The 14268-nt window shown below is 44.3% G+C and overlaps 3 protein-coding genes and 1 long non-coding RNA gene across 19 annotated transcripts in view; 2 read left to right on the top strand and 2 right to left on the bottom strand.

Moving 5' to 3' along the window:
• The first annotated feature begins 809 nt into the window (after positions 1-809).
• On the top strand, positions 810-2400 carry LOC6505964 (26S proteasome regulatory subunit 8). The gene is made up of 2 exons (XM_001964657.4): positions 810-1216; positions 1288-2400. Exons 1-2 carry the CDS (start codon positions 1060-1062, stop codon positions 2337-2339), a joined length of 1209 nt encoding a protein of 402 aa, XP_001964693.1. The 5' UTR covers positions 810-1059; the 3' UTR covers positions 2340-2400.
• On the bottom strand, positions 2341-4930 carry LOC6505562 (sodium-independent sulfate anion transporter). Its single transcript, XM_001964658.4, has 3 exons — positions 4335-4930; positions 3165-4254; positions 2341-3103 (listed from the first exon to the last, which is right to left on the bottom strand). Exons 1-3 carry the CDS (start codon positions 4698-4700, stop codon positions 2529-2531), a joined length of 2031 nt encoding a protein of 676 aa, XP_001964694.1. The 5' UTR covers positions 4701-4930; the 3' UTR covers positions 2341-2528.
• Positions 4882-5787, top strand: LOC123257028. Its single transcript, XR_006506937.1, has 2 exons — positions 4882-5021; positions 5085-5787. It is a non-coding gene; the product is annotated as an uncharacterized LOC123257028 (long non-coding RNA).
• The window catches only part of LOC6505561 (tropomodulin), a 48720-nt gene continuing 40100 nt past the window's right edge, over positions 5649-14268 (bottom strand). For 6 of the 16 annotated variants that reach the window (XM_032449480.2, XM_044714322.1, XM_032449487.2 and 3 more), the window contains 6 exons: positions 12297-12449; positions 11721-12233; positions 11409-11660; positions 11188-11335; positions 9691-9988; positions 7041-7153 (listed from right to left, as the gene is read on the bottom strand). In XM_032449480.2, the coding sequence (XP_032305371.1) occupies positions 7126-7153; positions 9691-9988; positions 11188-11335; positions 11409-11660; positions 11721-12233; positions 12297-12449 (1392 nt within the window). In that variant the 3' untranslated portion in view covers positions 7041-7125. Of the gene's footprint in view, positions 6201-6861; positions 7154-7528; positions 7776-8353; positions 8870-9690; positions 9989-11187; positions 11336-11408; positions 11661-11720; positions 12234-12296; positions 12450-12810; positions 13214-14268 lie in introns of those variants that run through there. The other 10 variants (XM_044714325.1, XM_044714328.1, XM_044714327.1 and 7 more) reach the window with 8 other exon arrangements.

Below are 14268 nucleotides of genomic sequence, written 5' to 3'. Positions count from 1 at the left end.
AATGGGAAGTGTCTTTTCCGAAACACATACATAGTTTTGTTATAAAATCTGAGAAATTTCTTTTGACTTACTACACTCTGATAACGGAATTATCAAATAATTTGTATACTCTTGAAGTAGTTAGTAGTTTTGGTATAAAAAGGGTACAGACCTATATATGTTCGTGGTCAGGATATATTTTGAAGTGCATGATTTCCGATGTCTTAACTTTGGTGTTTTTGAAGATAAAACTCGGTAATTTTTTCAAAATACATATCTATTTTAAGAAAATATATACTTGTTCTATCCTAGGTTAACTGATCCGATCTACAAAATTTCATATGGATCGGCTGACTATATTTTATAGCTGCCATATTACTGAATAATAGGAAATGGGACATCCTAACTTTATAACTTTGATGTTTTTAAGAAGGTTGGAACTTTTTATGTTTTATATTTTTTCGATCTACCAAAGGTTATAGGATCGACCGAAAACAAGTATATATATGAGTTCTACAACTCCGATTTGTATATCTAGTATGGTATTAATACAATATCATATCTAATAAGTATGTACCTATATCGTAGTTTTAAAGATTGAAGCTTGAAACTTTTTCATGGATAATGAAATTCTTATAAGGATCAGCCAGCTATATCCGATATATATATGATCCGATATACATAGATCCTATAATACATATTACCAATTTAAAAAATGCCAGCATTTCCAACACTTCTTTAACGTAAAAGTCGTAGTCTGTTCTTCAACCTGTTTAAGAGGTAGCCGAGTTGGCAGTCTCTTCCATCAGTCACCCTACCTTTGGGAAACTTGTCAGTGAGACAAAACACTCCCAACCACTGACTAAAAACTGTTGTCTCATCTTCAAAAGCTCGGCAAGCCAGCCCGCGTCAGTTCCTTTTAAAATATCAACAAAATTGTAACAAGTCTGTTTCTCTTTGGATGTTGTAGAGCAGAATATTTTAAAGCTTAAATTCAAACAGGCATAGGTTTTAGGAACGGAAAGTTTTTGCGATATTGCTAGTCCTTGAAATATTACTAGAACCCCTAGAATTTTTGAGATGAATATCGATATAGGTGTACCTGGCAAAGATGGGAGTGGACCTGGGTTTCATTCGTACTTCACACAAAAAATTTCCGAGTTGCAGTTTATAGTTATGGAACGTCAAAAGGATTTGCTGCGATTGCAGGCCCAGCGCAATGAACTGAACTCAAAGGGTAATGTTTTTTAAAAGCAAGTGGCACTTCATTTTTATAAATTCATATTTTTATGTATCATATGTATATAGTCCGCCTTTTAAGAGAAGAGCTGCAACTGCTCCAAGAACAGGGCAGCTACATTGGCGAGGTGGTGAAGCCGATGGACAAAAACAAGGTGCTGGTAAAGGTACATCCGGAGGGAAAATATGTGGTGGATGTGGACAAGTCCATTAATATCAAGGATGTGACGCCCAGCAGTCGAGTGGCCCTCAGAAATGAGAGCTACACTCTTCACAAGATTCTGCCCAATAAGGTGGATCCGTTGGTTTCCCTCATGTTGGTGGAGAAGGTTCCAGATTCCACTTACGAAATGGTCGGTGGTCTGGACAAGCAGATCCAGGAGATCAAGGAGGTTATAGAGTTGCCGGTCAAACACCCTGAGTTGTTCGATGCCCTGGGCATAGCTCAGCCAAAAGGGGTGCTCCTCTACGGTCCACCTGGCACTGGAAAAACGCTCTTGGCCCGAGCCGTTGCCCATCATACGGAGTGCACTTTCATCCGGGTTTCTGGATCGGAGTTGGTTCAGAAATTCATTGGCGAGGGATCGCGTATGGTGCGGGAGCTTTTTGTCATGGCAAGAGAACATGCTCCATCTATCATTTTCATGGACGAGATCGATTCCATTGGCTCTTCTCGCCTGGAAACGGGAACTGGAGACTCGGAGGTCCAGCGGACCATGCTGGAGCTTCTGAACCAATTGGATGGCTTTGAGGCAACGAAAAACATCAAAGTGATCATGGCCACTAATAGGATCGATGTCTTGGACCAGGCTCTGCTTCGACCCGGCCGCATCGATCGCAAGATTGAGTTCCCACCGCCCAACGAGGAGGCCCGGTTGGATATCTTGAAGATACACTCCCGCAAAATGAATCTAACGAGGGGCATCAATCTGCGCAAAATCGCCGAGCTTATGCCGGGGGCTTCCGGGGCGGAAGTTAAAGGAGTTTGCACCGAAGCCGGGATGTATGCTTTGAGGGAAAGACGAGTTCATGTCACCCAGGAGGACTTTGAGATGGCCGTGTCCAAAGTGATGATGAAGGACTCCGAGAAGAATATGTCGATGAAGAAATTCTGGAAGTAGCTTAAGCTTAAACAATTTCTTTATAAATATAAAACATAATAAACAGTACTATAGTCCAGTATTAGTAGTTGCAATTATTTTTTTACACACTTTTTAAATTAAGATTGCAAGTAAAAATATAATTTTCCAGCACTTAGATTTAATTATTATTTGATTCTCTTAACTAACTTTATTCAAATCGCAATAGCACTAACTCCTGGCCAGGGATAGGGTACTGGCCATGCTGACACATTCACTGGTTCCATTACCAGACTCTGTCCGGTCCAGGGAGTCCACGGATCTGTTGAGGTCGGAATCGTCTGACCTTAGTTCCTGGTTCAGAGCATGGGTGTTGTAGCACAGGACCAGTTTCGTGTTTAAGCCCTCAAAAACGCTGACAACACTGGGCTTCAGATTGAAGAATATGATCTTCTGGTGCCGGCGCCGGAAGTCATCCACCAAGGAGGAGATTACTTTGGCGGCAGTATAGTCTGCGGCGTAGATGTAGGTGCAATCGATGACCACTGGCAGCGTGGATTTGCTGCCGGACTTGAGCACCATGTTCCGGACGAACTCCACGGAGGGGAAAATCAGACAACGGTCGGGGGTGATCTTCACGAAACGGGTGCCCTGCTGGGTCTCCAGTTGCTCCAGGGTGACCTTGGGTCGGGCGGCATAGTACAGAATGAAGAGCAGGTTGACTCCGATGGCCACCATGATGCCAATCTCTAGGGGTAGAACCAGACAGGTGACAAAGGCCAGGATACCAGGTACTAAATCGGAACCTAAAAGGATGTATAGTCAGTTTCATGATTAGAGACCCTCCCGATGGACGCCTGGACTTACGTTTGCTGCGCCACATGGGCGTGACGACCTGGTACTGGACCTGGAAGATAACCGCTGAGATGATGATAGCCGCTAACACCGCTTTGGGAATAAAAGCGAAGTAGTCGGTGAGGAAATTCAAGGCCAGAACCACAATCACACCGATATATAGATTGGACATATTGGTGCGACAGCCACTGGCATTATTCACCGCCGATCGGGCCAGTCCGCCATTGCATCGATATCCGGAGAAGAGTGAAGTGCCTATGTTGCCCACTCCGCAGGCGATCATTTCCTGGGTAATGTCGATCTGTTTTCCCTTGGCAAAGGCCTTGCACACGGACATGGTCTCGAGCAGAGCCATCAGGGGCACGATAATCAATCCATAGCCCATGCTCTGGACCATTTGAAGGAAGTTCTGCCCGGGCACTGGAGGAATACCTGCCGTTTCATTTCCGGGCTGGGCTTCAATCGAAAACGGTGGCAGCGAAAACGACGGCATTCCTTTGGGGATCTCTCCAGTGAGGCGGAAAGGATTCGTTCCCTTAGCCTCCAGGTGCATGGCGATGAGGGTGAAGAGAATAACTACCGATGCATTTCGCGAGGTGGAGAGGAACTTGATCACATGGTTGAAGACTTTATGGAAGCTACTTTTTCTGCCCTCGTCTTTGGGTCCTATTTTCAGCTTGCCCAGACTTCGCATGGCGAGCAGAAGGAACACACATCCAAAGCCCAGGCAAGTGTCTGCCACTCGCGCATGTTCGATGTCCTTGAACATGCTGATCCAGGTGGCTAGGAAGGAGTCACCTTCGCTCTTTACGCCCAGCATCGATCGCATCTGTGAGGTGGAGACAATCAGGGCCACAGCACTGGTGAATCCTGCACTGACTGGGCCGGAAACGAACTCCACCAGACAGCCAAGCTTGAAGATGGCCATCAGAATTTCGATAATGCCCGTCAGGAAGGTCAGCAGCACAGATCGTTGCCAGGAGCCCTGGGCGAACTGGAATGTCATTAACGAGGCCACAGCGGTGCTACCAATGGTGCTATCCTTGCAAGTGCCCAAAAGTACGTAAACGAAACAGCCCATGAAGGCTCCATAGAGACCGTACTGAAGGTGGAAAAAAATAAATTATTTAATCTTTATCTCGAGTAATTTTGGAGTAACTAGGACTCTCAAAAGTTTCCTACCTCTGGTGGTAAACCGACTACGCCGGAGTAAGCCAGGCCCTGGGGAATTACTGTAAGTCCTACGGTGAATCCGGCTATAAGATCGCCGATACAGTCTCGGGTATTGTAATGAGGCAGCCAAGTGAGGAAGGGGAGTCGCCGCTTGAGAGTCTTCATCCGGAATATATTTTTGGCATACTTGGCACAGCAGGAGGTGTCATCTTCCGCATCCTTGGAGGCCTCCAACTGCTCTAGGCTCTTGCTCTTCGATGTGCGATGATCGGTGATCAGAATAAAGTCCGTGAAGGAGCTGTGGAACTGCGCCTCCAGGTTCTGACTCACCTCCGCCTGTTTGCGGAAGGTGACCTCGTTCTCCAACGTGGACATTCTGGCCAAGAACTGCGACGGAACTGATGGACTGATGCGATGGGCAAGACACGCCCGATAAGCCTGATGCTCCAGGCGGCTGCGTCACGCGCTCTTATCTCCGGAGGCTGTTTGCCCAGATTCCGACGCGTGTCGTGTGTGGAAGCGGGATACAGGTTGTATGTTTCAGTTATATCCACAGCGCTTCCATAAACACGCCAAACTCTACACTCCACTCGACAATGGACTAGACCCCATTGTTTGCCTTGGAATTCTCGGCCTGCCAACTGGCACAAGTGTCCCCATTGATAATTGAAATTTTTCCATTAATCAAAGCGCCAGGTATGGAGAATCGTCGATCAAGTGTACACTACCCATTCATCGGGTAAATATTTATGTTCACAGTTATCCATCACCCGGTGATTAGAGCATCTGGTACTCGGTGTCGCATCTCGACTAATAATCGAAAGTGACTGGAGATACGCATCAAGGAAAGATGAAGGGCGATACAATCAGTTATCAAGAAGCTGTTTTGAAGCTACTGTATAATCCGAATTTATCTTTACGGCTGGCTTATTTAGATTAAAAGTCGGAACGGAAGTTTACCAACTAATTTTAGATAACCCTTGAATTGTGCAATTTTTACAGTGAAAAGTTATAAAATAAATATGAATCCCAACCATAAAATAAACACCAGATAAATTTGTATTTTTATAATTTTTTTATTTAATTTTAAAGTTTTTACATGATTTTTAAAAATTGTATTTTAAAAGCATTGCATTATGTCATATAAAGTAAGATGTATCATTACATTATACAATTGTTTGTTTCTCATTTGTTTTGTGTGTTTAACCATAAGTTAAATTTATGTTTAAGCATTTTCATAATTCAATAGCAGTAAATTGTTTTTAGAGACCATGGCTATATATGTATCATATATATATATAAAGTGTATATAAGTATTATGTATTTTTATGTGTATGTGTGTGTATCATGTATGTGCATTTGGATATAAACACAATTAAAACTAAAATTTTGAATCGTTACCCCGTCTAGGGGATAAACAGGGGACAGAATGGAAATTATATCGAATAAAATAAAATTAAAATAAAGAATATGATTGGCGCAGAGGGCGTGGTGTGTGAAGCTCAGCGTAAATGTGAAGAAGTGCTTAAGGAAAGAATTACTTTAAAAAGGATCTGAATCAGCTGCCAAATAGCAAGCAGACACCATCGTATAGTTGTGTGATCGTGGGTTTCAATGAAAATTCGCCTAACTCGTAACAAACAAATATGATTATGCTTATGTGGTGAACCGAACACAAACTCGAACCGAAATCATCAATCTGAAGAACGCAACAAACACTAAACAGAACAATTAAACAATGCTTCGTGTGAGTACAGCAACAAGTATGAAACACTTTTTTTTTGCATTTTATAGACTCCAAATCCAAATAATCCTACTGCCAGACGCCAATGGTGTAGTTCCTGCTGAGATGTCCCATGCGACGTTGACGTCCAACTGGAAAACACACACGGAAATTGTATTAGTAACTTGATCCAAATAATTCCTCTTGCTGGCTGTTAGGAAAGGCAACACCAAACGGTTAGCTCTAGATTCTAGGGTAGATATATTTATAAATTGTCTTAATTCTTTCCTTTTGGCATGACGCACAGAACTGTCAGAAGTGTCATCCAAATACTGCCGTTGTTGACTTAAGACTAACCTAAAAAGATGCTAACCAGTGGCTAAAGTCCATAAATATTTACCGGCCCAGTTAGACTTTATTTTCGTCCAATCTCCGATTGAAGCGTCAAACTTGGCGCTTTCGGGGTCACCAAGGGAACTAAGGTGTTAACTTATGATTACAAATAGGTTTGTAACAGATTTAGAAAATAAATTGAAGTTTAAATCTAAAAGAGTTGTATTAAATTTTGAATTTTACAATTTAATATCAGAATTATAATAAACTAAGTAACTAGGTCCTTGATATCCCCTTCTTCCTTTCACTTTAAGATAAAAAAAAAAACTTACATAAGACTTAAATTACTTAAGATTGTGAAATTATTATTCACTTTGAGTCATTTATTTGTCTAAATACTTTACGTACTTCATGTCACACATCATTCTTCGGTGTTAGTTCACATTTGGTTGGTAGATTGGTTCGGGTTTCACAATAGGACTGAATTTTTGGTGGGAGAATAGGTTGGATAGAAATTGTTGATCTAGTTGCCGCGGTTGTTGTATTCGTGGTGGTTCTGGTTCTGGTTGCTGTTGGTGTTTCTGGCGTGGATTGCTTGTTAATTTGGTAATCAAGAGTTGGACAACGAATGCACACACATAGTAGATGGCTTTCTGCTTGATTTTGTTCTTGGGTGGTTGGTGGTGGTAGCTTATAATTGTTGTTGGTTGCTGCTATATAATTTTTTCGATTTTGTCTTTTTATTTACGCTGGTTGAGGCGTTTCACACGTACTGGAAACACAAACACAGAAGGATCGAGATCGAGTGTGTGCGTGGGTGGGTTGGGAAGAGAAGAAACAAATAAATTTTTGGCATTAGTCAAGTGGTGGCACACAGAGTGAAAAATAGAGAGGAATTCAACAATTTTAGTTCTTGGTTAGTTTAAAATTCGTTCAATCAATCAAATATGTAAATAAAGGTTCAGTCAAGGGGAAGATACAACATTCAAGGCATCCCCAAAGTTGTTGGGTTTTGTGTATGCGATAGTCTTTATCATATCTATAAGCTTTTCAGATTTTATTAATGTGGTTAGGGGGCTATTTTCGGGCTACAGAATCGCACACTTTTAAAAACGATCAAACAACAATTATACAGAAGGGTACCAACTGTTCGTCTGCGCCGAATACAGAGCTACATTATTATTTCAGGATCGAGTATATTTCTTTTTAAATATTTTTACGTATTCATGGCTCTGTTGTCGGTGGTGCTGCTGTTTTATTTTCTGCTGTTAGTTGTTGGTTCTTATTGAATCACAAAAGTGTCTTAAAACATTTTATTCTTGTTGTTGGGGATTATAGTTTACTTTGATTCGGATCTGGGGTATTCACTTAGATCATACATCGCAGTTTAATTCCTATACGAAGAGAACTTCATTAGAGCTGATTGGTTGGCTCATTTCAAAGGCGGGTTAGGTGTGTGGACAGTGTTTTTTGGGTTGTTAACACACGACATGCAAATGGGTTGGATGGGGGAGAGTGCAACACAAGTAATGAATCATGCAGGAGATGGTTAAATCAAACAGTGAACAAGGTAAGTACTCAAAATGCAAGTGTTCATGGCTGATCAGTTCAAAACAGAAAGCTGAGATTGGCTTCGATTGACCGAAGACTGGGCAGCCCTTGCAAACTATAGTATTTTTGTATCTGATAAGTGATTATAAGAGTTCAGTTCATTTGCAAGGGCTGAGGAAGTGCCTGTTTTAGTTTACAGTCAATCATTTATTTTAATATCGAGTTATGGAAACATTCAGCCAGATGCAGTTTAAAGACTGTCTCTAATCGAAGCTGCACAGGCTAATAGTTGAAAGCTATATATATATTTATACATAGCATGGCATATGCTGGTTGCTTGGTTATTTTGCAAGTTGCAACAACGAGATTAGCAGAAGAACTTGGTAGAAGAAGTTGAAGGAGAATCCGTGTTCATAGATACCTGTGTCAAGCTTTAGAGAAAAGTATATACGTGTCGCCTAAACGTTTGTTCTGCTGGATTATAAAACAGGCCTCGACTCCGAACAGAGCCCATTCTAGATGGGCCTGCTCGAACTGCGCTTTAACGTTATATAATTTAAAAGTATATGTATATAGTTTGATATATTTCACTTCGTTTCTTTGGTTTCAGTTTGCTGTGCTTAGTTAAGTCTCTCTAGAGTATACAGATATATTATTTCCAAGCTCTGGGGCTGATTATCTTTATCTTAAACTTCTGCTCCTGCTTAGTCCTTCTTCATTATACAAGTATTATATTATACACGTTCTTTCGTTGTTATATGTTTATGTTTTTTATCTTCGGTTCTTGGGGTTTAGATTACAAAACGCTTTAAAAATGGTTTAGTTGCTTTGCTTGCTTTCTGCTTCTGCTTCTGGTCTGCTTACTGAATTCTTGTTGACTTTCTATGCAGATTATTGAAAAATCTGAACTGCAGTCGCAACTCAAGATCTTTTCTTACTGTAACAGAGGGGTGAAAAGAGAGAATAGGACACATGAACAAGGATGATACAGATACAGGACGAATAATATAAAAGAAACCATAACATATAGAAGGAATCGTGAGGCTTGAACTCTGACTTTTGACTGTCTCGAATACTGTTTTCTTGATTCTGTTGGCTGATCTCTGTAGTTTTTGATATATCTTTTCGTGGGCTTTTCGTGTGGAGATAGAAAGATACAAGATACAAAACAAAGAGTGCTGCGATGAGTGTGTCTATGGACGGCGTGTGTGTGGGTGGGTTAATAGCTCGCATCTGATCTGAGTGATGTAGGATCCTGATCATATTATTTACAAGGATCGGTGGTGATGAGGCAAGCGACTGACAACGACGACATGGAAAACATTTATTTATTAACTAAGAGTTTGTGTGCTGGAATCGGTTTTCGGTTTCTGCACAGGGGATACAAAATCAACAGCATTGCCATTCATATTTTACTTTAATTTTTATACAAAAACAATTAGGAAATTATGAATATTTTTCGAAATAAAATATAAATGACAATGTTGCAACTGTCTCTGGGGTTTTTTCTCAGTGTATACTTCGGGGTATGTACAAGTTCTTGGTCTGCAAGTTCCAGGGGTTTCGATTTTCGGGCAACATCAACAACGACAACATCGAGGTTACATAACCAATGAGACGAAAAGGACAAGGCGAAAGTGGATCGAATGACTGTCTGTACATGGCTCGCATTTGTGGTTTCTGGTGGCTGTTGTGGTGGTGGTGGTGTTCTGTGGCTTTCAGTGGCTCCATTGGCGGTGCGGTTGGCCCCTCACTCACGTGTGCGCTTGGTAGACACCGTTGTCGTCGTAGTTCGGGGTTACAGAGCGACTGCCCGGCACCACCATGTTGTCGGGATCGAACTCCGGATCGAAGGCGTCTCCGCCGCCGCCGCGGATCACCATGTTATCCGGATCCACCTCCACATCGTAATCGTCCGCCGGCGGTTGCGGCGAGGGCGACGGCGACGGAGTGGGCGTGGCCGATCGGTGGTAGCTCACCAATTCGCGTTCAATCTCCATGTTCCCGGGCAGAATCAGCTTCGGCAGATTCGGTTTCAGTTTCTGAACACGGAAGACTGCGACCGATCGTTTGTAGTTGTAGTTGTTGGGTTGCGTGTTTAGAGTTCGAGTTGAGTTGAGTTGCAATTTACAACAGACAAGTGGATAATTGGTTAATGTTTCTATATCTTGACAGGTCGCTATTACAGTCTATGGTAATTACAAGAGACGGATAAAGAGAGATTCGGGGGTGGACGAGGTATAATTACAACGGAGGATCCCACCTAGCGAGATCTCTACTCTAGGGGATAGACATTGAGTTAGCATTGGCTGGACATGGAAGAATGATATACGTACTGATTCCTCTTACAATAATGTACTTGTATGTATAACTAATACTTTATCCACCGACTTATTCTATCTTATGGGATCCCTCAACCAGGTACGACAATCGGTGAACGAGAACGACAGGTGAGAACGAACGATAACATGGTAACGTGAACGTGAACGAGAACGATAACGAAACGCAACGAAGGCTGATGAAACGATGTGAGAATGGAGAACGATTTGGTTAAAATACTAAACCAGATTACAGATAAATCTGGTTCTAGACCTGAATCTGGTACTGGAACTGGAACTGGAAAGATGATGGGCTGATGATGGCCGAAAACAGTTTACCTGGTTACCACACATACAAACAGGAGATAATTATAGAGAAAAGTTTGAGAATAGTGGGTCGAGGGGTAGACGCAACTGTGGCAACAACAACTTGGAGCTTGGTTACCAAACTTGGGGCTCAGATCTTCTTCTCAGCTGCGGTTCCCGGTGAGGTGGATGCCTGGAGATTGCGCACGAGGCGCCCTGCCGGTGGCAAACCAAGAGATACAGTATCTGCCGGATCGGTGAAGGTGCGAGCCTTGATGAACTGCTCGAAGGCAGCCAGGCACTTGGCCCGAGTGGGCGAAATGTCCTTGGCTGCCTTGGGAGCAGCATGATCGGGATGCGCATGGAGGCTGGGTGAAGATGGTGGCTGTGACGATGACGAAGCTGTGGTGGTGGTGGTTTTGGCGGTGCAACTGCTGCTGATGCCGCTGGCTAACATACCTTGTTGCAATTCACCTAAACGCGCAAGTGAGGCAACTCGATCAATAAAATACCTAATGGATACTCAATCCTAGCAAGGGGGAGAACGCGGAAACCAACGGTGATCGCCTGCAGATCGGTGGGAGTGGATGTAACCCAGGGTCACAAGGGCAAACCCACGGGGTCAACTTACTTCTGTCGATGTTGCGCTGCAGGTGAGCGGCCACACGGTGACGGGCGTCGTTGAACTCCAGGTGCAAGCCGAGGCGCAGCAGCGACGAGTTCTTCTCCACCAGGTCGGTGATCTCCATCTCGATCTTGTTGCCCAGCACCGCAGATCGCTGGCGGAAGGAAACAAACATAGAATCGTTAGCTCCCTCTTGTCGTGAAGTAAACTGAAGAGCAATCACTAACCTGATTGGAGGCCCTGAACTCCTCAATGGTTCGGCACTTGAGCAGGGCTTGCACCAGCCTGACGATCACGGGCGGACTGATGAAGTTGGTCTCGACGTTTAATACTCTCAGGGTTTTGCTCTTCTCGATAGCCTCCGCCAGCAGGAGGGCTGTCTTGTCGGTGAGGCCGACATTTGTCAGCGAGAGGACTTCCAGATGTTCATTCTGAGGCAGTGCGGCAAACAGTTGCTCGAGCTTCTCGTCCGAGATGTTCTGCGAATGAATCGAAAAAGTTAGTTTTCTTGACAGGAAATATTGTTTAAAATGAGAAACCTTAATGTTGTTCAAGTTGAGGTCAATCAGCTTGGAGTCATCGTCCTTGACCCGCTTAATGGACTCCTCGACGTCTGTGCTGTTTGGCGGATCCATGGGGAAGAGCTTCTGCTGCGTAGACTTGGTGATGCCGTCCCAGCCCATGCCCACCGGCTGGCCCTTGTTGAGCAACGAGGCATGGTACTGGTCCTGGTTCATCATCGAGTGGAAGCCCAGAATGGCGGCCAGATCGATGATCTCCTCCTGCGTGGCGTCGTTGAGAGCGTGTTCATACTCCTCGCCCAGATCGATGGCGATCTGTTCCTCGGCCTCGATGTCCCGGGCATCCCTTGGCGGGGGCACCCACTTCTTGCCACGCACCTTGCCCTGGACGAAGGGCTCGAACTCTGGCTGGTCGGGGGTCTCGATAGCCTGCTTGTTGATGTGCTCGATCAGCTGCTTGCGGTTCAGCGGCCCGGTGGCATCCTTGGTGCACTCATAGCTGCAGCGCTGATCAGGCGGCAGGAAGTTGTCCTGAAAGAGCGTTACATATTAGTTTTATTTATAAAGTTTTGATAATTTGCAAGGATTACTCACATCGGGATCCACTTCTTTGGCCAATATGGTTATCTCCTCGGCCGAGAGCTGGGCCAGCAGACTCTCCACATCCACATCATCGTACTCGCTCAGGTCCTTGCCATACAGCTTGGCCGGAGTGGTGAGCGTGGTTGTCTTTGTGGTGGCTGAAGTCTGTAATTAAATGACACATACTTATAGTAGTCAAAAAATACATAGTGAAAAACAGATCTTAATTGCTTAATTCTTAAGACAACTTCTGGCCAATTTGTATCTATTTTTACAGCGATAGAGATCTTGCATCATGCTGTGCCTTTTCAAGTGAAACTAGCGTGCGATTTCCAGCCAAGACTGCACCGCAATCGCAGGCCAATCTTCCCACGCTTTTGCTCTCCTTTTCCTTTCGGAACAGCCATTGTTTTCACTTTGGCCATGTCCACTTTCCGGCTGAGAGCGAAAGTTCACCGGCGCGCCAGGAGGCCAGGAGATCAGGGCACGAACCTAAAGCTACTTAAGTACACTTTTCTTTTCGCACATTTTTCTGCTTGAGGCGGTGGCTCACGGGCGGCGGCGGGGCCCGGCGCTTCACCTTTGGCACCGGACGCAGCTTGATCTTCTGGAACTCGGCCACTGGGAGGGCGCTCTCCATGCTGGCTTCTAGATGTCACAGTTCGGAACAGTGTCCACACGAATCGATATGTCGAATATGCAACGGAAATATGACAAATCCAATTATGAATGCAGCTCGACAGCTTGCAACTAACAGCTCACGGCTCAACGCTTTCAGCGATTGTGGTTGCGACTTGGGACTGGGTCTGCGTTCCACCACCGACTGACTGGCAAAAGAGACCCACCAAAACACCAGACCACCAGACCACTACCACCGAATTAAGTCAAGACAACCACATCGAAAGCAACAGCAGCAGCAGCAGCAGCGAGAGTCGTGCAACATTTGCTTCGAGCCAGGCCAAAGACAAGCTGCAATCGCTCAGTCAGTCATTCAGTCATTCAGTTAGTCAGTTACTCAGTCAGCCAGGCGAGTAAAGTCGAGTCACTGAGCCAGTTGGCCTGAAGAGTCGGCAATGTAAATTAGGGACACGGAGAGAAAAATCTTAGCAAACAAGCCCTAAAGGTTAGGGGCAGTATTAAATATTTTACAATAGAATCCAAAACAATAGACCTTTTCTAATAGACAAGGATAGGTCTTAGAAAAGGGATAATAAATATTCCTTTTTGTAAATATTTTTATTTAATTTTTTTCAATGTCTGTGGAGGGACAGGCTCTACCAACTGTGGCATGACTCTCAACGACAGTGTCGGCACTTCGTGGTGGTGGGAAATTGTTGTGCAACTCTTCCAGATTTCGAATATAAATAAGTCAACAGATTGTGGCCCATAAACAAGCCGGGCGGAAGTCACCGAAAAGCCACGAAATCGACATTAGACACAGGGTCTCGGGAAGCAACAGAAACAGTCGCTAATTTACATAACGACTCTTGGAGAATTGTAACATCGGAAAAGTAAATTCTAGCTAAGCGTGACCGAATGAAGAGCGTTTAGTTTAGAGTTTAGTGCGGGCAGGCAAATCAAAAGAAGGCTATTGAAAACTGGTTTGGCCCGGAGGGCAGAGGCAGAGGCAGTGGTAGTGGCAGTGGCTGAGTGCCAGGAACCGCGACGGACAGTGGCCATAAAACCGGGGCTTAAACTCCTCTTTGGCCGCTTACGCTTACGTTTACTTAGAGCTTTTAAGGGAAACCGGTTTGGGGCACAATAGGTACAGCTACCATTTGGCCAGAAACCAGCAAACAGCTACTCCAAGTCAAAGTACTAGCGTACTAGCGAAGCAAAACAAACCCACAAATGGCCAACTTTGGCGAACACTCGGCGCAGATGACGCTCCCAGATACTCGTACTGCTACTCGTACGTGTATCTGATAGATACAGCTAAATGCCAGCGACTGACCCACTTCCGAGTGGAGCTCAAGAGCCGGCG

This window comes from Drosophila ananassae, chromosome 2L (genome assembly GCF_017639315.1).
Source record: "Drosophila ananassae strain 14024-0371.13 chromosome 2L, ASM1763931v2, whole genome shotgun sequence".
Taxonomy (NCBI): Eukaryota; Metazoa; Arthropoda; class Insecta; order Diptera; family Drosophilidae; genus Drosophila; species Drosophila ananassae.
This window is presented reverse-complemented; position numbering and strand designations above follow the sequence as displayed.